General features: G+C 32.4%; 1 protein-coding gene across 5 annotated transcripts in view; it reads right to left on the bottom strand.

Annotated features, from left to right (window-relative positions):
- Nucleotides 1–16,019, bottom strand: part of LOC6041749 (hemicentin-1) — a 321,332-nt gene that overhangs the window by 102,681 nt on the left and 202,632 nt on the right. For all 5 annotated transcript variants that reach the window (XM_038258593.1, XM_038258592.1, XM_038258596.1 and 2 more), the window contains one exon: nucleotides 6,838–7,038. In XM_038258593.1, coding sequence (XP_038114521.1) covers nucleotides 6,838–7,038 — 201 coding nt within the window. The remainder of the gene's footprint in view (nucleotides 1–6,837; nucleotides 7,039–16,019) is intronic.

Raw genomic sequence — 16,019 nt, 5'->3', positions numbered from 1 at the left:
GCTCCGGGACCCTCGGGGATGGGACATTGTATTTCCACAAATGCCCTGGACACTATTTGCCGTGGTTATAGCGCCACAACTCGCTCATGGTTGTTGAAATACAACCACATAAAATTATAATTAGGAAAAAAAAGAGTTTTGCTCAGTTTCATCACTTTTGCTGTCATTTTTCAATTCGTAATGTCGCGATAATTGTTGATTTTATTTTCAATGTAGATTTTTTTATTTGCAGTAGTGCTTATTAATTATTTTAAAAAATATTGCAAAAAAATATGCTTGAAAGTGAATAATTTTCGATTTTCAATCAGATTCTTCAATATGTTTTGTTTTTTAGGCTGGTACTAATGTTATTTAAAGTCTTTTCACCCTCCCAGGCATCAAAATTGGCCTGAAAAATCGAGGGGCAATTTTTTTTATATTTTCTTCAAAACATCAATGGAAGTTTAAGTGCAATCAGCTGACGTCAATTTAAAAATTCTTTGTGTAAATATGGGTATTCGGCGCCGTCACTCCGTGCCATACTTTCATACACTTGGAGCCCAGGGCGGCGAAGTCCTTGTAGATGAAAAGGAAGACACTAGTGTTTGGTACTAGCAATGGTGGCCGACAGCTATAAAGTCAACTTCGTTTTTTCTTAAACAGTAAAATTTGTTAAATATTACATTAATATTAAGAATGTTTGATGGATTTCGCTTTTAAAAAAAATGGTAATAAATTAAATATTATCAAATATTGGATGGCAGCATGCTAATAATTAATCTCAAAATTAAAAGTGTGGATATGTTGCAATAACATGTTTCATACCCTTCTAACAATTTTTAGCTTTCTTTGGAAAATTTAAACAAAACTGTTTAAATTTCCAAAGTCTATTCAAGAACTTAATTACCCACAACACTGTTCAGCTCCACCCCAAGTCTCCTTCTTCCCCCCTCAAGAAAAACCAACGGAAGAAACTCAACTTGTTCGCCTCAAAAACCAACTCGCTGGCAGAAACACAAACAGCAAAACCAACAGAACAACAAAACATTTCTTATTTAGATGGGAAACTGTTGCTTTCCTCTTCCCCCAAAACCCACCCTCTCTGCTAGCCGAAACTTAGAGCTTTTTTTTCCCCGAAAAGAGCTTTCGTGGTGCTGCTTTGTCTTAGCCAAGCTGTGGCTTGACTGGTACGAATTAGAAACGCAAACATTACACGTCAGTCTGTCTGTGATGGCAGCAGCGAGCCACTTTTTGAAAGTGTGGGTTTGCTGGAAAAGCCTGGGAAAAGCTGCTCCCGCTCGGATGTGGTTTCTTTTGGTGGTGGTGTTGGAAATTTTCTACGAAAACTCACTGTTCAGTTTATGAAACCACGGCTTTCGCGCGCGCGCTGGGTTGATTCTGGGAAATTTGTGGGAAAGCGAGCTTGGATTTGCGTTGGATCGATGGATGCTGTAAGCTAATTTTGGGTTTTTGATTTCAATAAATTATTCATGAAAGTGGAAGTTGTTCAATGATTTTTTTTTGTAAATTTAGGCATAATTTAAAATTTACCAAAAAAAAAAATAACTTTTAAAGTCATCCAAGATTTTTTGTTTGTAGATCTGGTTGTTTGCTATTCGTTTTTCAGAGATACTAATTTTTGTTTGCAGTTGCCTATTTCATGCATTTTAAATTGTTTTTCAATATATTCATGAAAATTATGATTATTTTTGACATAAGAATACTTGTGAATATGTTTAAAGCAAGGTTGTTCATCGATAAAATTATCGTAAAATATATTTTTTGAATATCTAGTAAGTATCAAAGTATGAATTTGTACTCAAGTTTGTTTACAAAACATCGTATTTTTTCGAAAAAACTCAAAACTTCGTAATTTGCAATGGGTAATTCTCCGCCAACTCACACAGCAGTTGCCCCGACCCCTCTTCGATTTGCGTGAAACTTTGTCCTAAGGGGTAACTTTTGTCCCTGATCACGAATCCGAGGTCCGTTTTTTGATATCTCGTGACGGAGGGGCGGTACGACCCCTTCCATTTTTGAACATGCGAAAAAGAGGTGTTTTTCAATAATTTGCAGCCTGAAACGGTGATGAGATAGAAATTTGGTGTCAAAGGGACTTTTATGTAAAATTAGACGCCCGATTTAATGGCGTACTCAGAATTCCGAAAAACGTATTTTCATCGAAAAAACACTAAAAAGTTTTAAAATTCTCCCATTTTCCGTTACTCGACTGTAAAAATTTTGGAACATGTCATTTTATGGGAAATTTAATGTACTTTTCGAATCTACATTGTCCCAGAAGGGTCATTTTTCATTTAGAACAAAACTTTTCATTTTAAAATTTCGTGTTTTTCTAACTTTGCAGGGTTATTTTTAGAGTGTAACAATGTTCTACAAAGTTGTAGAGCAGACAATTACAAAAATTTTGATATATAGACATAAGGGGTTTGCTTATAAACATCACGAGTTATCGCGATTTTACGAAAAAAAGTTTTGAAAAAGTTGGTCGTCATCGATCATGGCCGTTCATGGTCACCCGCGACAGACACGGACGACGAAACAAAAAGAAACGCAAAAAGTAACTTTTTCAAAACTTTTTTTCGTAAAATCGCGATAACTCGTGATGTTTATAAGCAAACCCTTATGTCTATATATCAAAATTTTGTAATTGTCTGCTCTACAACTTTGTAGAACATTGTTACACTCTAAAAATAACCCTGCAAAGTTAGAAAAACACGAAATTTTAAAATGAAAAATTTTGTTCTAAATGAAAAAATGACCCTTCTGGGACAATGTAGATTCGAAAAGTACATTAAATTTCCCATAAAATGACATGTTCCAAAATTTTTACAGTCGAGTAACGGAAAATGGGAGAATTTTTAAAACTTTTTAGTGTTTTTTCGATGAAAATACGTTTTTTCGGAATTCTGAGTACGCCATCAAATCGGGCGTCTAATTTTACATAAAAGTCCCTTTGACACCAAATTTCTATCTCATCACCGTTTCAGGCTGCAAATTATTGAAAACACCTCCTTTTCGCATGTTCAAAATGGAAGGGGTCATACCGCCCTCCGTCACGAGATATCAAAAAACGGACCTCGGATTCGTGATCAGGGACAAAAGTTACCCCTTAGGACAAAGTTTCACGCAAATCGAAGAGGGGTCGGGGCAACTTTTCCCGATTTCGTGTGAGTTGGTAGAGAATTACCCCAATATGATTTTCAAACAATGCAATTTTTTTTTATTTAATTGGTTTTTTTTTGTAAAATACTGAAATTTTCACAAAAAAAAACATATTTTTTGAAAGTACTCAAATTTTCAAAATATGCAATATGGGTATCAAACGAATTGAAATTTTGGATGCTTTTTCACTTTATTTTTGTTGAAAATTCAAAAAAATCACAAATTACCGTTTTTTTTTTGAAAATTTTCGCAAATTACCGTATTTTTTCGAAAATACAACAATTTTTTGAATTGGCAATATGAATATCAAACGATAGAATTTTGGTTTTTTTTTTTTTAATTATTAGAGTTTTTTTTAAATACTGAAATTTTTAAAAATTACCGATTTTTTTTTCAAAAATACTCAAATTTTTGTAATTTGCAATTTGAGTTTGAAATAAAGCAAAATAAGTTTTTTTTTTAATTTAATGATTATTTTTCGTAAAAAACTAAAATTATCACACAAATTGAAATTTCGTTTGGTTTCTTTAATTATTAAGAGTATATTTTTTTAAATACTGAAATTGTCATAGCAAATTCAATTTTGCATTAAAAAATAATGTCAAATTTCTTTTTGCATAAAACTTTGATTTTTTCCAAAAATCATTTTTTTTTTCAAAAATTCATAACTCGGCCGCAGATTTTTTGACCACGTTTCTTTATGGATCAAAAGTTGCGGATTTTTGTCCCCTAAAATATATCAAAAAATCTCGAAAATCAAAAAATACGTATTTTGGGAAATTGAGTTTTAGTGAAAAAAAATTGATTAAAAAATCTGCAATTTTTGTTTCCGTGTGCCTATTTTTTTCTCAAAAGTACTCAACAATACCTGCAACTTTGCCGAAGACATCAAATTGATCAGAAAATTCACTCAAAAGTTACAGTTGTACAGCCAAAATTGTATGAACCAATGACGCAATATAGCTTATTTGGTCATTTGGAAGGCCCCCACAAAGTTTAAGTCAAATAAAAAAATACAATAAATAAAAATGGTCAAAATCACTCGATTTCGTAGAGAGTTTCTCAACAACCGATTTTTTTAAATACTCAAATTTTCGTTAATTGCTTTTTGAGTATCAAACAAAGCAATTTATTTTATTTTATTGTTTTTTTTTTTGTAAAATTTTCACAAAATACCATATTTTTCGAGAGTACTCAAATTTTCAAAACATGCAATAGGGGTTTCAAACGAATTGAAATTTTGTGTGCTTTTTCTCTTTATTGTCATTTTTTTTTTGTTGAAAATTAAAAAAAATCACAAATTACCGTATTTTCAAAAACTCGAAAATTTTCGGAAATTACCGTATTTTTTCGAAAATACTCAAACTTTCTCAATTTGCAATAAAAATATCACACGCGTATTGTTTTTTAATTTATTAGAGTTTTCTTTTAGGAAAATACTGAAATTTTTACAAATTTCCGTATTTTTTCAAAAATACTCAAATTTTCAAAATATGCAAGGTTTCAAAGGAAGCGAAATTTGTTTTTTTTTTAAATATATTTTAACAAAGTTTTTTTTTGTTAAATACTAAAATTTTTACAAGATACCATATTTTTCGAAAGTACTCAAATTTTCAAAATATGTCATAAGGGTATCAAACGAATTGAAATTTTGTATGCTCTTTTACTTTTTTTGTAGTTTTTTTTATGAAAATACTATTTTTTCAGAAATTGCCGTATTTTTTTCGAAAATACTCAAATTTTTCAAATTTGCAATATGCATATCAAACGAATTAAAATTTCGTATTTTTTTTTAATTTATCAGAGTGTTTTTTAGGAAAATGCTGAACATTCACAAATTTCCGTATTTTTTCAAAAAAAAAAACTCAAATTTTCAAAATATTTCACATGGGTAGCAAATAAAGTGAAATTTGGAATGCTTTTCACACCACAACAATTTTTAACCATACTAGATATTTCACAAAATACTTATTTTTTTCGAAAATCCCCTAATTTTCAAAATTTGCAATACGGTTATCAAACGAATTATAATTTATTTTTTTTTCAATTTATAATTTTTTTAAATACTAAAATTTTACCAAAAAAAGAACTCTAATGAAGTTTAAAAGCAAACAAAAATTCGTTTTATATGATACCTAAATAGCATATTTTGAAAAATTTGAGGATTTTCGAAAAATACGGTGTTTGTGATTTTTTTTTATATTGAAAGATTCTTAAATAAAGTGAGAAGTTATTTGTGAAAATTTTTGTATTTTCAAAAAACTATAACTAATGCTAGGTATGAAAATTTGAGTACTTTTGAAAAATACGGTAGTTTGTGAACAGTTTTGTGTACATTTTTTACTTTAAAACTTAGGCTTCATCCATAAAGTACGTCACACTAAAATCAGCCTAAATTTACCCCCCGCTGTCACGCTTTTCCTATACTTATAACTAGCAATGTCACACTTGCTCAGACCCCCCTCCCCCCTAGAGCGTGACATGCTTTATGGATGGCGCCTTACTAGATTTTCAAAAAATATATTCTTAGTGAAAGCATTCAAAATTCAACATGTTGATATGGTTGAAACAGGTCGATTTTAGAAAGATTTTTAAAATTTATTATCGTCCATCCATAGAATTATCAAAATAACGATATCGTCCCGACGAAACGATAGTTTTACCGTTATCGTTATCGAGCCTCGATTATTTTAACGTTAACAACCTTGGTATTAAGTAACATTATGAAGTTTTTGTTTAAAAATATTGCAAATTTGGCTAAAAAAACGATGAATAATTTTAAAAATGTGTTTGGGTGGAAATTTATGGAAATTATTTATGATCTGAATTGATGTGTATGTCTTAATAATTTATGCAATTTTAATTAAATAAATTCACATGAATAATCAAACACTGTGTGACATATGTTCTGACTTAACTTTTGACTGCTCTGGAAACTTTTCCAAAAGTATGGAAATTCATAAGCTTTCAAAAGACACAACTTTTCATAAAAAAACACCAAGTGAAAAGAAATCTAAAAGTTACAAAGAATTTCTAACGGAGGCAAACCCTTTCCCCCTCCAAACCTGGCCCACCAAGCTTTTCTTTGCCCCTTGCTTCAACTCAAACAAACGCACTCAACCCCTCCACACACGTACGCACTCACACAGCAAAAAGAAGAAAAAAAGTTCAAGGAAAAACAGGCACAACTTTCCGTTGGGACCAATTTTTCATGCTCAACAACTGTGTGAAAAACGGGGGGCGACACATTTGACAGTCCTCGAGAGTTCTTTTCTTTTTCTTTTCCAAGTCATGATTTCGTTCTGAATAAAAAAAAGTGATGAGGAGGGGGTGGGGTTGAAGAAAAAGTGTGCTCTTTAGGCGGAATAATCTTTTCTAAACTGCGATTAGTGCAAATCATGAGAGTGGGTGTTTGTTGGGGAAAGAAAAATGAGTTGGAAAAAGAGAGATGAGTTGGGAGTGATAAATGAATTTGACAGTTGGTGCTTGATAAGTTGGAAGGATCATTTGAATAACGTGAATACTTCTAATGTCTGATGTCTGTTATGTCTATACAAACATATTTTTATCAAAATCATAGAAGTAAGTTTGAAAACTATTCAAATATCATAAATAACTAATCGTGGATCTCCAAAAATCGATTTTTGTTCAAAAATTTAAGTTTTCATAACTCACCCAGAATCTCCACGTGGTGCGTGATCTCGCGCGGGTTCATCGTCGCAATCTGGCAGATGTAGTCGCCGGCATCCGCGGCCGTCGCGTCCAGGATCTGCAGCGTGTACCCGTTGACGAGCCGCACCCGCGTATCCGGCGTGACCTTGACCGTGCCGGCGGTCAGGATCGCGATTCCGCGCTTCCACGCCAGCACGTACGAACCTGTAAAAGGAAACAAATGAATTTATTAAAAATAAGATTAAAAAAATTCAAAAATTATCAATTCTCGGGGTAATTTTTAACAAAATCACATAAAATTCATGTCCAATGTTCAACATTTCTAAATACAATTCCATGTTCTGTGAAATGTACCCTCGACAAGTTATTGATTTCCCAGCAGAAACGAATAATTTCGCCATTGAAGGGAAAGCTGAATTGAGGGAAAATAGACGTAAATTATACTGTATGAATACACTCCGAAAGTGCAGTTGGCAATTTGCCTGTAGCTTGGTGTGGTGTGACCCCATTTTTGCTGTCTGATGTGGGGATGCAATATATCGTTATGTGCTGAGAAGTGAACAAAGTTATGAAGAACCTTTTTTTATATTTCTTTTTAAAAGCTTTGAGCTTGGAATTGCTCTCATAGTTAGGTACAAATACATCCCACAATTATGGAACAGGCAGGTAGTTTTTCATGCTCTGGATGAAATTGTTTTGATATGTAGTGTTTTGTTTAAAAAAAATAAGTGATATAGCAAGAGAACGTACCGAAAAAGGTCCTAAAAATAATAAGATCGAAAGAAAAGTTGCATTTTACATCCGATCGAAAAATTACCACTAAAGTGTTCCGAGTTTGTGGGTGTTTCGAATATGTGGGAAGCTTGTAAATGCGAGGTTTGATTTTTTTCGTCTATCTATTCCAGGGGTGACCAAAGTATGGTCCGCGGGCCATACGTAGCCCGCGAGGTATTTTTTTTGTGGCCCGCGGACCTATTTTGAATAATCATGTAAAATGGCCCGTTGATCACTTGTAAAGTGATTTTATACTTTTTTCAAATTAAGGTATATTTTAAACTTTTTTTGCTAATTTTTTTTTCTAATAAAAAAAACTAATGATTTATTAATCTTTTGAAAACTATTTTAGGACACAGTTTCACAATTCTCAATGTGAGTGAAACTAGTAAATATTCATCAAACATTTTTGGAAATTCAGTCTTTCTGGATTAAGGCAGACTGAATAATGAAATAAGAGGAATAAGGCTGTTGCAAGTATTTTAGAAAGTTTTTTTCGACAACAGCCCCTACCCCCATTATTAATTTTTTTCCAAAAAAAAAAAATCATAGAAATTTAAGAACAATCACATGAAATAAATTAAAAATGCATTCCTCTGCGTTTAGAAACATTTTGAGAAAATGAATTTTGGTGAATTTTCGATGAATAAATTTTTTTTTGAAAAGAATGATTGCAATTTAATTTTACGGCTGCTTAAAACATTTTCTAACATTTTTTTCGATTAAATTCTGGCTTTCAACGATTTTTATTAGTCACTTTATTTTAAAGATAAAATTAGGCCGTTACAGCAATTGAGCAAATTTCATGTCACCATTTTCGAAATATAAAAAAATACAATTTAATAAGGAGCGGACGTGGCTCACTGGTTACGGTGTTCGTTTGTAAGCGAATAGTCCTGGGTTCGATTCCCACCTGCTCTCAACGTGAAATTAAAGGAAATATAAATCTTGAAACTCTGAACATTAACGAAAATTCAAAGTTGCTAGGGTATGGGTTCGATCCCCCGTCCTTTGGATTGGTAAGCAAAAATGCTATTAATGAAAATGTTGAAAAAATACCAGAAATTAAAAAAACTTCAGCTGATCGATGTATTCTCTAGTCACATAAGTTAAAATAACGTAATTTATATTTTATATATATCTTATTAGGCCTGCAAGCTCATTTTAGCTTCAAATTTGGCCCGGCCTCCAAAAACTTTGAGCACCCCTGATCTATTCGATAGGTTGATTTCACTTGAAAATTAGGAAAGAAAAAAAAAGAGGTAATTTTAAACCATCCAATTTTACACCTTCCAAATTTGCAAAAAAAAAAATGCTGTGTAGATTGTCACGTCTTTTTCCGATCTGTGTACCCAAATAAAAAATATGTAAAAAGCCTGAAAATAAACACCGTATTCCGAAAACTTCACACTCGAAATCCGTTTTCCCCTTATTTTTTAAAATAACTAAACTGAAAAGAAGGGTGAATTTACTCGAAACGGAAAAAAATAATCACATGTAAACTCAGTTGATGTAAACTTGAGATTCGACACAAACGGTTCAATCACTCGTAATATATTATTTTTACGTACAAATTGTTGCAAATTTACATCAAATTGCATTGAAATTAAAATGTTTCATGACGTGCAAAAGTCTTACAATATAAATGGAGCCTAGTGTATCCCTTTCACTCAAATGACAGTTTGCATAAGGTGTAAGAGGGATACACTCTTGTTTACAAAAGTTTTGTGCCCTAATAAAATGGATAGCACGAAATGATGTAACATTCTGAAATATTTTTTTTTGCGTGTACTTTAATAGGACAATAAAAATAACTTTAAATATAACGTTCATAATGTCTAATTTCATTTGGAACAAAACTACTTCACAAAGCTGCGTTGTCAACGGTAAAATTATCGAGATTCAATAACAACGATAATTATAGCGGTATCGTCGGGACGATAACGTAAATCTATCGTTATCGTTATCTCGTTATTTCGATTATAGACGATTAGTCATTTTTTAAATCTATGTGAAATCGACTTTATTCAACCAAATCATGTTAAACTTTGAATGCATTTACTAAAAATATAAGTTTAGAAAATTTTGTAGGTTATACTCAAAATTGTTCAAATAAAACCATATTTTTTGAAAGAACTCAAATTTTCATAACTCGCAATCTGGGTATCAATCTTCATTACAGTTGTTTTTAAAATACTTAAATTTTCACAAAATACCGTATTTTTTCGAGAATACAGCATTTTTTAAAATTTGCAATATGAGTATCAAAAGAAGCGACATTCGTTATGCCTTTTACATTGCTAAAGTTCTTATCCTGAAAATACTAAATTTTTCAAAAAATTCCATATTTTTTCGAATGTACTCAAATTTTCATGATTTGCATTATGGGTATCAAACGCAGCGTCAGTCGATGTGCATTTTTAGTTTGATAGAGTTTTTTAATGAAACACTTAAATTTTCAAAAAAATATTGTACTTTTTGAAATTCTTAAAATTTTCAAAATTTCTTAAGACAGTGGAATTTGCTTTTCTTTTTTTTTGTTAATCACAAAATGTTCACAAAATATAGTATGTTTTTTAAAATACTCAAATTTCTATAATTTGCAATATGTACGGGTATCAACGCAAAATTTCATATGAATCATACAAAATTTAAATGTATGTTTGAAGCATGCAAAATTTTGCTTCGTTTGAAACCCATATTGCGAATTTAAAAAAATTAGTACTTTCGTAAAAAAAATGTTTTTCTTGTGGAAATTTTAGTATTTAAAAAAACATTATCACCGTCAACAAGAGTGACATTGGGTCTGGTGCGGTATTTTATGAACAATGTTGAGTATTTATACTTTGAAACATACAACAGTCATGCCTCGATTTAGCTCCGCATATGGGGGATGCAAAACCGTGGCGTGCATTACTGATGCACAAAGCTTATGGGATTTTGGCTATATGGGAGCATTGGCATATAGTCGAATGAAAAATCATGCTAACATCAAAAAATTATCCGAATTCCAAGATGATGGCAACTATCCATTGTAATTATAGTTACATAAAAAATTTCATTAAAATACGTATTTTTTCTGTATTTTAATATGCAATTTTTAACTCTAAAAACCTCAAAATATTTGTTATTGCAATATGAGCATCAAATGATCATGTTCTTGTTATACATTACGAATGTCACTTTTTTTGAAAATTTTCACAAAACTACGAATTTTTGAAAAAAAAAAAATACTCAAAATTTCAGTTTTTTGCAATATTGGTATCAAATGATTGAGATTTTTTCATAAATTTTGAATCTAATTAAAACTTTTTTTGAAAATAATCAGCAATTCCACGAAAGTACGTATTTAAAAAAAAGTCGAAATTTCAGTTTTTTGCAATGTAGTTATCAAATGATCCGATTTTTTATACATTTTGAATAGTTTTTTCTAAAACAAATCAATATTTTCGCAAAACTACGAATTTTCAAAAAATACTCAAAATTTTAGTTTTTTGCAATATGGGTATCAAATGATAGGGACTTTTTCATACATTTGGAAAGTTAAAACATCATTTTTTAAAATACTAAAAATTTTCAAAAAACTTCGCATTTTCGTAAAAAATACGTAAATTTTAGTTGTTTCCAATATGGGATCAAATGATCGGAATTTTTCCACACGTTTCGAATGTAACAACAAGTTTATTTAAAAATACTCAAATTTCTTACAAACACTGTATTTTTGAGAAAAAAACAGTAAAAATTTCAGTTGGGTAACGAATGATCAGATCTTTTTTCAAATATTTCAAATTTAAGATAATTTTGAATCTTTAAAATTATGAGTATTTTTAAGAACATACGTAGTTTTGTGAAAATTTTGAGGATTTTCAATAACAATGTTATAGCTTAAGAAATTTATTAAAATATTTCGATCATTTTATACTAATATTGTGAAAAGCTGAAATTTTGAGCATTTCTTCGAAAAAACGTAGTTTTGTGAGAATTTTCAGAATTTAAAAACGTTACTTAATCCACATTAAGGAGGTTGGTGCCTTCCTCACATTCATGTTGTATTTTAGGTTGTATTTTCGAATTAATTTAAGAGTTTTTTTATTTTGTTATTATTTATTCTATCTGATTTTTTTTTATTTTTTTTCATATTTTTTTTATTATTTATACCAGAACAGCAATTTTCAATTCTTTTTTAACCAAATCTCCAAAATAAAAGAGAAAGGGGGGGCTGTAATTTAATTTAAAAGTGCTGATATGCCAACATTAGGTGCACGATGGAATTGCATGCTGTCCCCCTAGTCTTAGTAAACAATGTCTTATGAGTTGTATATTGCAGTAAAAAATTAGTGTAAATCTTAGTCGAAACAAAATGATGTATTCAGCAACGTAATCAATACAGACTTTTTTCAGAAGAGACGCAGCAATGCTTAAGCAATGTGGCAACCGGGCGATATGCATACTGCGCGACTCTCGCGCGTAAGCAGAAAGACCCGGCCTTTGAGGTTAGGCAAAAATCACCCTTTTTAGTAGCTGCAAAAAATTTTTTTCATGGCATAACTTTAAAAGTACTTCTCTAAACAGAATAAAATTTAATAGGGTCTTAGGGGACCCCAAAAGCAACAGAACAAAGCGGATCCAGCCAAAATCGGTTCAGTCAGTTCTGAGATAATCGTGTGGAAAAAAATCATACACACATCCCCACAGACATTTGTTCAGAATTTGATTCTGAGTCGATAGGTATACGTGAAGGTATATCTGATAGGTGTGTTTAAGAAGTTCATTTTTCGAGTGATTTTATAGCCTTGCCTCAGTGAGGTGAGGAAGGCAAAAAATAAAAGTAACAATTTTCGAAGTTTATGGGATAATTCCGATCGTCTGATATCCATGTAAAAAACATCTAAAATTTTGAGTGTTTTTTTCGAAAATATGTAGTTTGGTGAAAATGATGAATTAAAAGAAAATGCTGCTATATTCGAAATGTATGAAAAAAAAACTGAAACTTTGAGTATTTTTCGAAAATACGTTGTTTTTGGGACCTTTTTTAAGTATTACCAAAAAATGTTATTATTACATTTAAAATGTTAAAAAAAAACGATCATTTGATATCCATTTTGCGAAAAAAATAAATTTTGAGTATTTTAAAAAACGTAGTTTTGTGGAAAAAACGTTACTTAATCCACCGGAAGGTGGTTGCTGCCTTCCTCCTAAAAGCCTTGCAACCACACACTACGAAAGCTTTGGCTAACGCTTACTTAGTAAAGACACTATACATCTGAGTGCTGCCATCTAGGTATGATAAATTTAATGAACCATTTGAAAGCACTGCAGTGTTTGTGTGCGTGCACTGAGCGTAAAGTTCCGACAGCTATCCGCCGGAGCTTTCAAATTATGTAAATAATGACCCTTTTAGTATCAACCAAAACAGTTTTTCGAACATATCTTTTAAAGTACTGCACCAAGCCGGATGAAATTTAAAAAGACTTAAAGAACCTGATGGCAAATCCAAAAACATAGATCCGGACAAAATCGGTCGAGCCAGTTCCGAGAAAAGTGAGTGAGAAAAAAAATTCTACGTCCATCCACACGCACAGACATTTGCTCAGAATTTGATTCTGAGTCGATATGTATACGTAAAGGTATATCTGGGAGGCTTATTTAAAAAGTTCAATTTTTGAGTGATTTTATAGCCTTGCCTCAGTGAGGTGAGGAAGGCAAAAATAGTATTTCAAAGAAAATTGTGTTATAACTTTCGAAATTTATGAAAAAATCCTGATCGTTAATACCCATATTGTAAAAAACTAAAGTTTTGAAGGTTTTTTTTTTTTCAAAAATACGTAGTTTTGTTAAAATTTTCAGTATTTATAAAAAAACATTCGAAATGTCTGAAAAAACCCGTATTGCAATGACAATTAATTGATACTGTTGTTTTTTTTAGTTTTCAATGTGTCCATGAATATTTCAAGCACTTATATGAGATTTTTTGAAAATATAGAAAATTGCACTCTTAAAAGACTTCAAAAACCATAAATGCAAATTTGCAAAAAGAAAATGATTTTTTCTATTCAAAACGTATTTCATGTTATGTTCAACAAAATGGTCCGATTTTAAGTTAAAAATCTTTGAGTCTTAACCTTCGAGAAGTCGCGTGTTTTTGCTTTTCTTACAAGTGCCCTAACAAACTGTGTACAAAGTACAAGTACGCGACTGCCGGTGGGTTAATTTCAGGTTAAAAAGTATATTTTTGATCTTAAAATCTGGAGTTTTTTTTAGAAAAGGTCCAATAAACCAAATTCAAAGTTTTTGCTTTTTGGGTTTTTTGAAACCGCCTTGAGGTATTAAAAAACACCCAAAAAGCAAAAACTGAAAATTTGATTTATTGGACCTTTAAAAAAAACTCCAGAAATGGTGATTTTGATTTTAAATGTAAATAATTTAAATCACTCTGTCTCAATTTTTTTTTCTTGTTAATCCAAACATTTCAAGAGATCTTCAACAATATTTTTGTCAAGATATTTTAGCTATTTAGAAACAAAAAAAAAATAAAATTAATGGAATATTATTCAAAAGCTCCATTTCAACATTCTATTCTCGTCACCCTCAATCACCGACTTGGGACGATGCACGCCAAACTGGAAGTTTCCTTTCCCCTTTTTCCCAATTTCCTGAACGACGTCGGAGAGCAAAAATCTCAGCGTCCGTCATCAAGCGTGTCGCCGGGCCAAGATCAGCAGCACTTAAAACAACACTCAAATCCAATTGCCGCATCGAGCACAAGAAGAAGGAGGAGCACACTTTGACAACTCAATTCTGCGCCAATTAAACTAAATATCGCTTTTATTAAATGAAACTTATTACCAGAGCTACAGCGAGGGACAAGATATTGCTGCTGCTGGTGCTGCCGTTTGCCTCCGTATGATCATAAAAGTTTTATCAATCCAATTTTACAACTTTGCAGGACGAAGCAGAAGATTTGGCTCGTTTTCTCCTCTTTGTTGTACTTTTTGATACTGCGCCAGCGTTGGGAAGTGTTTTCCGAGGAAGAGAAATTTTCTTGGGACAAGAGAAAAAAACAAGATGGAAGACGCTTTCACCATTTTCACAGCTGGCAAAAGTTGGGGACAATTGTTCAAAACTTTTTGTTTTCGTTAAAGTTGTTGATTCTGGTTTCAATTAAACTGATATATTTTAAAAGTTACTTAAGTTGTTATTTTCATGTTAAATTTTTGACCAAAAACAGCTCCCACCGTGCTGGACGCTAGCGCACTCACCACCCTAGTCAATTCCAGGGTGTTTAAAAAGTAATGAAATTTGTCTCAACTGAATAAACATTTAGATTATCGCGAGAATCGCGCAATTTTCAAGCTCCAACAAGCTTTGCAGTGGCGTGGGTGGGGTGGGATGGTAAAACATTTGTCGCTTTCGACTGGTTGTATTTCCATCAGGCCTCTGTGTTCCGCTGGAAATCGCCTGAACAAGAAGAGGCTTTTCCGCCCTCCCTGTCAGGAAAACGCTTGTACAACATCGTGTTTTTCACGCTCGGCCAAACTACCCTAACGAACATGCTGAATAACAATGGGATTGAGGGGGTTGGATTATGGATTGAGAGATAATTGAGGGTTGTTTTGTCTGCTATTTGTTGGATTAAGGCATTTCCATATTTGGCTTGCTAGCGAGAGGCAGGTGAATGTATTAAAGGCAAACTCAACACAACTTTTTCATTTTAAAGGCACGAAAATTTTAAATCGAAACGTTTTTTAGCGTCAATATTTCGAGTTCTCACAGAAAATTGTGTTCAACCAGTCGATCGAAATGTTCACAGCACATCGAAAACCATCGAAGCACACCACATACAGCCGCATCAACCATCAAAAACAGTCCCCGTAATTGGATCCATTCTTTCGGCCGTTCTCCGGGAAATGGCCAGCTTTTGCCGCACGTCAATAAATCAACCAATTTCAGCTGGCAGCCAGCTTTCGGACTGCGAGTCCCAGCAGCCAGGCGCACAATCCGTCATCGCCGGCTGATGAGTTGACGGATGCATCGGTGGCGGAAAATCAAAAGGGCCGCCGAGCAACAGGAATCTGGTTCCGGAGAGTGGTCCCTCTGGAACGCATCGCCTTTATCGCCGATGACCCAAATGTGTCTCTTTGATGGGCCGGAACGAGATCGATTCGGTGCATGGTGGAACGATGTTTAGAAAAAAAAGCGCAAAGCATTAATTTTGTTTTATTTCTCATCTAGATCGAAAAAAAAAAACAAAAACAATTTCACAAAAAAAATATTTCAAATTTTAAGCCATTTCAACCCACTGTGCAGTTCCACTCTCCACTGCACTTTCCACGATGATGATGATGGCGATGGTTAACGATTGTGTTACGTGCAATCGCTTTTTTGCGAGTGTGTTCGCAGCTGTCGGGCGT

The sequence above is a fragment of the Culex quinquefasciatus genome, chromosome 3 (assembly GCF_015732765.1).
Source record: "Culex quinquefasciatus strain JHB chromosome 3, VPISU_Cqui_1.0_pri_paternal, whole genome shotgun sequence".
Classification (NCBI taxonomy): Eukaryota; Metazoa; Arthropoda; class Insecta; order Diptera; family Culicidae; genus Culex; species Culex quinquefasciatus.
The sequence above is the reverse complement of the archived record's forward strand: the minus strand, read 5'-3'. Positions and strand labels throughout refer to the sequence as shown.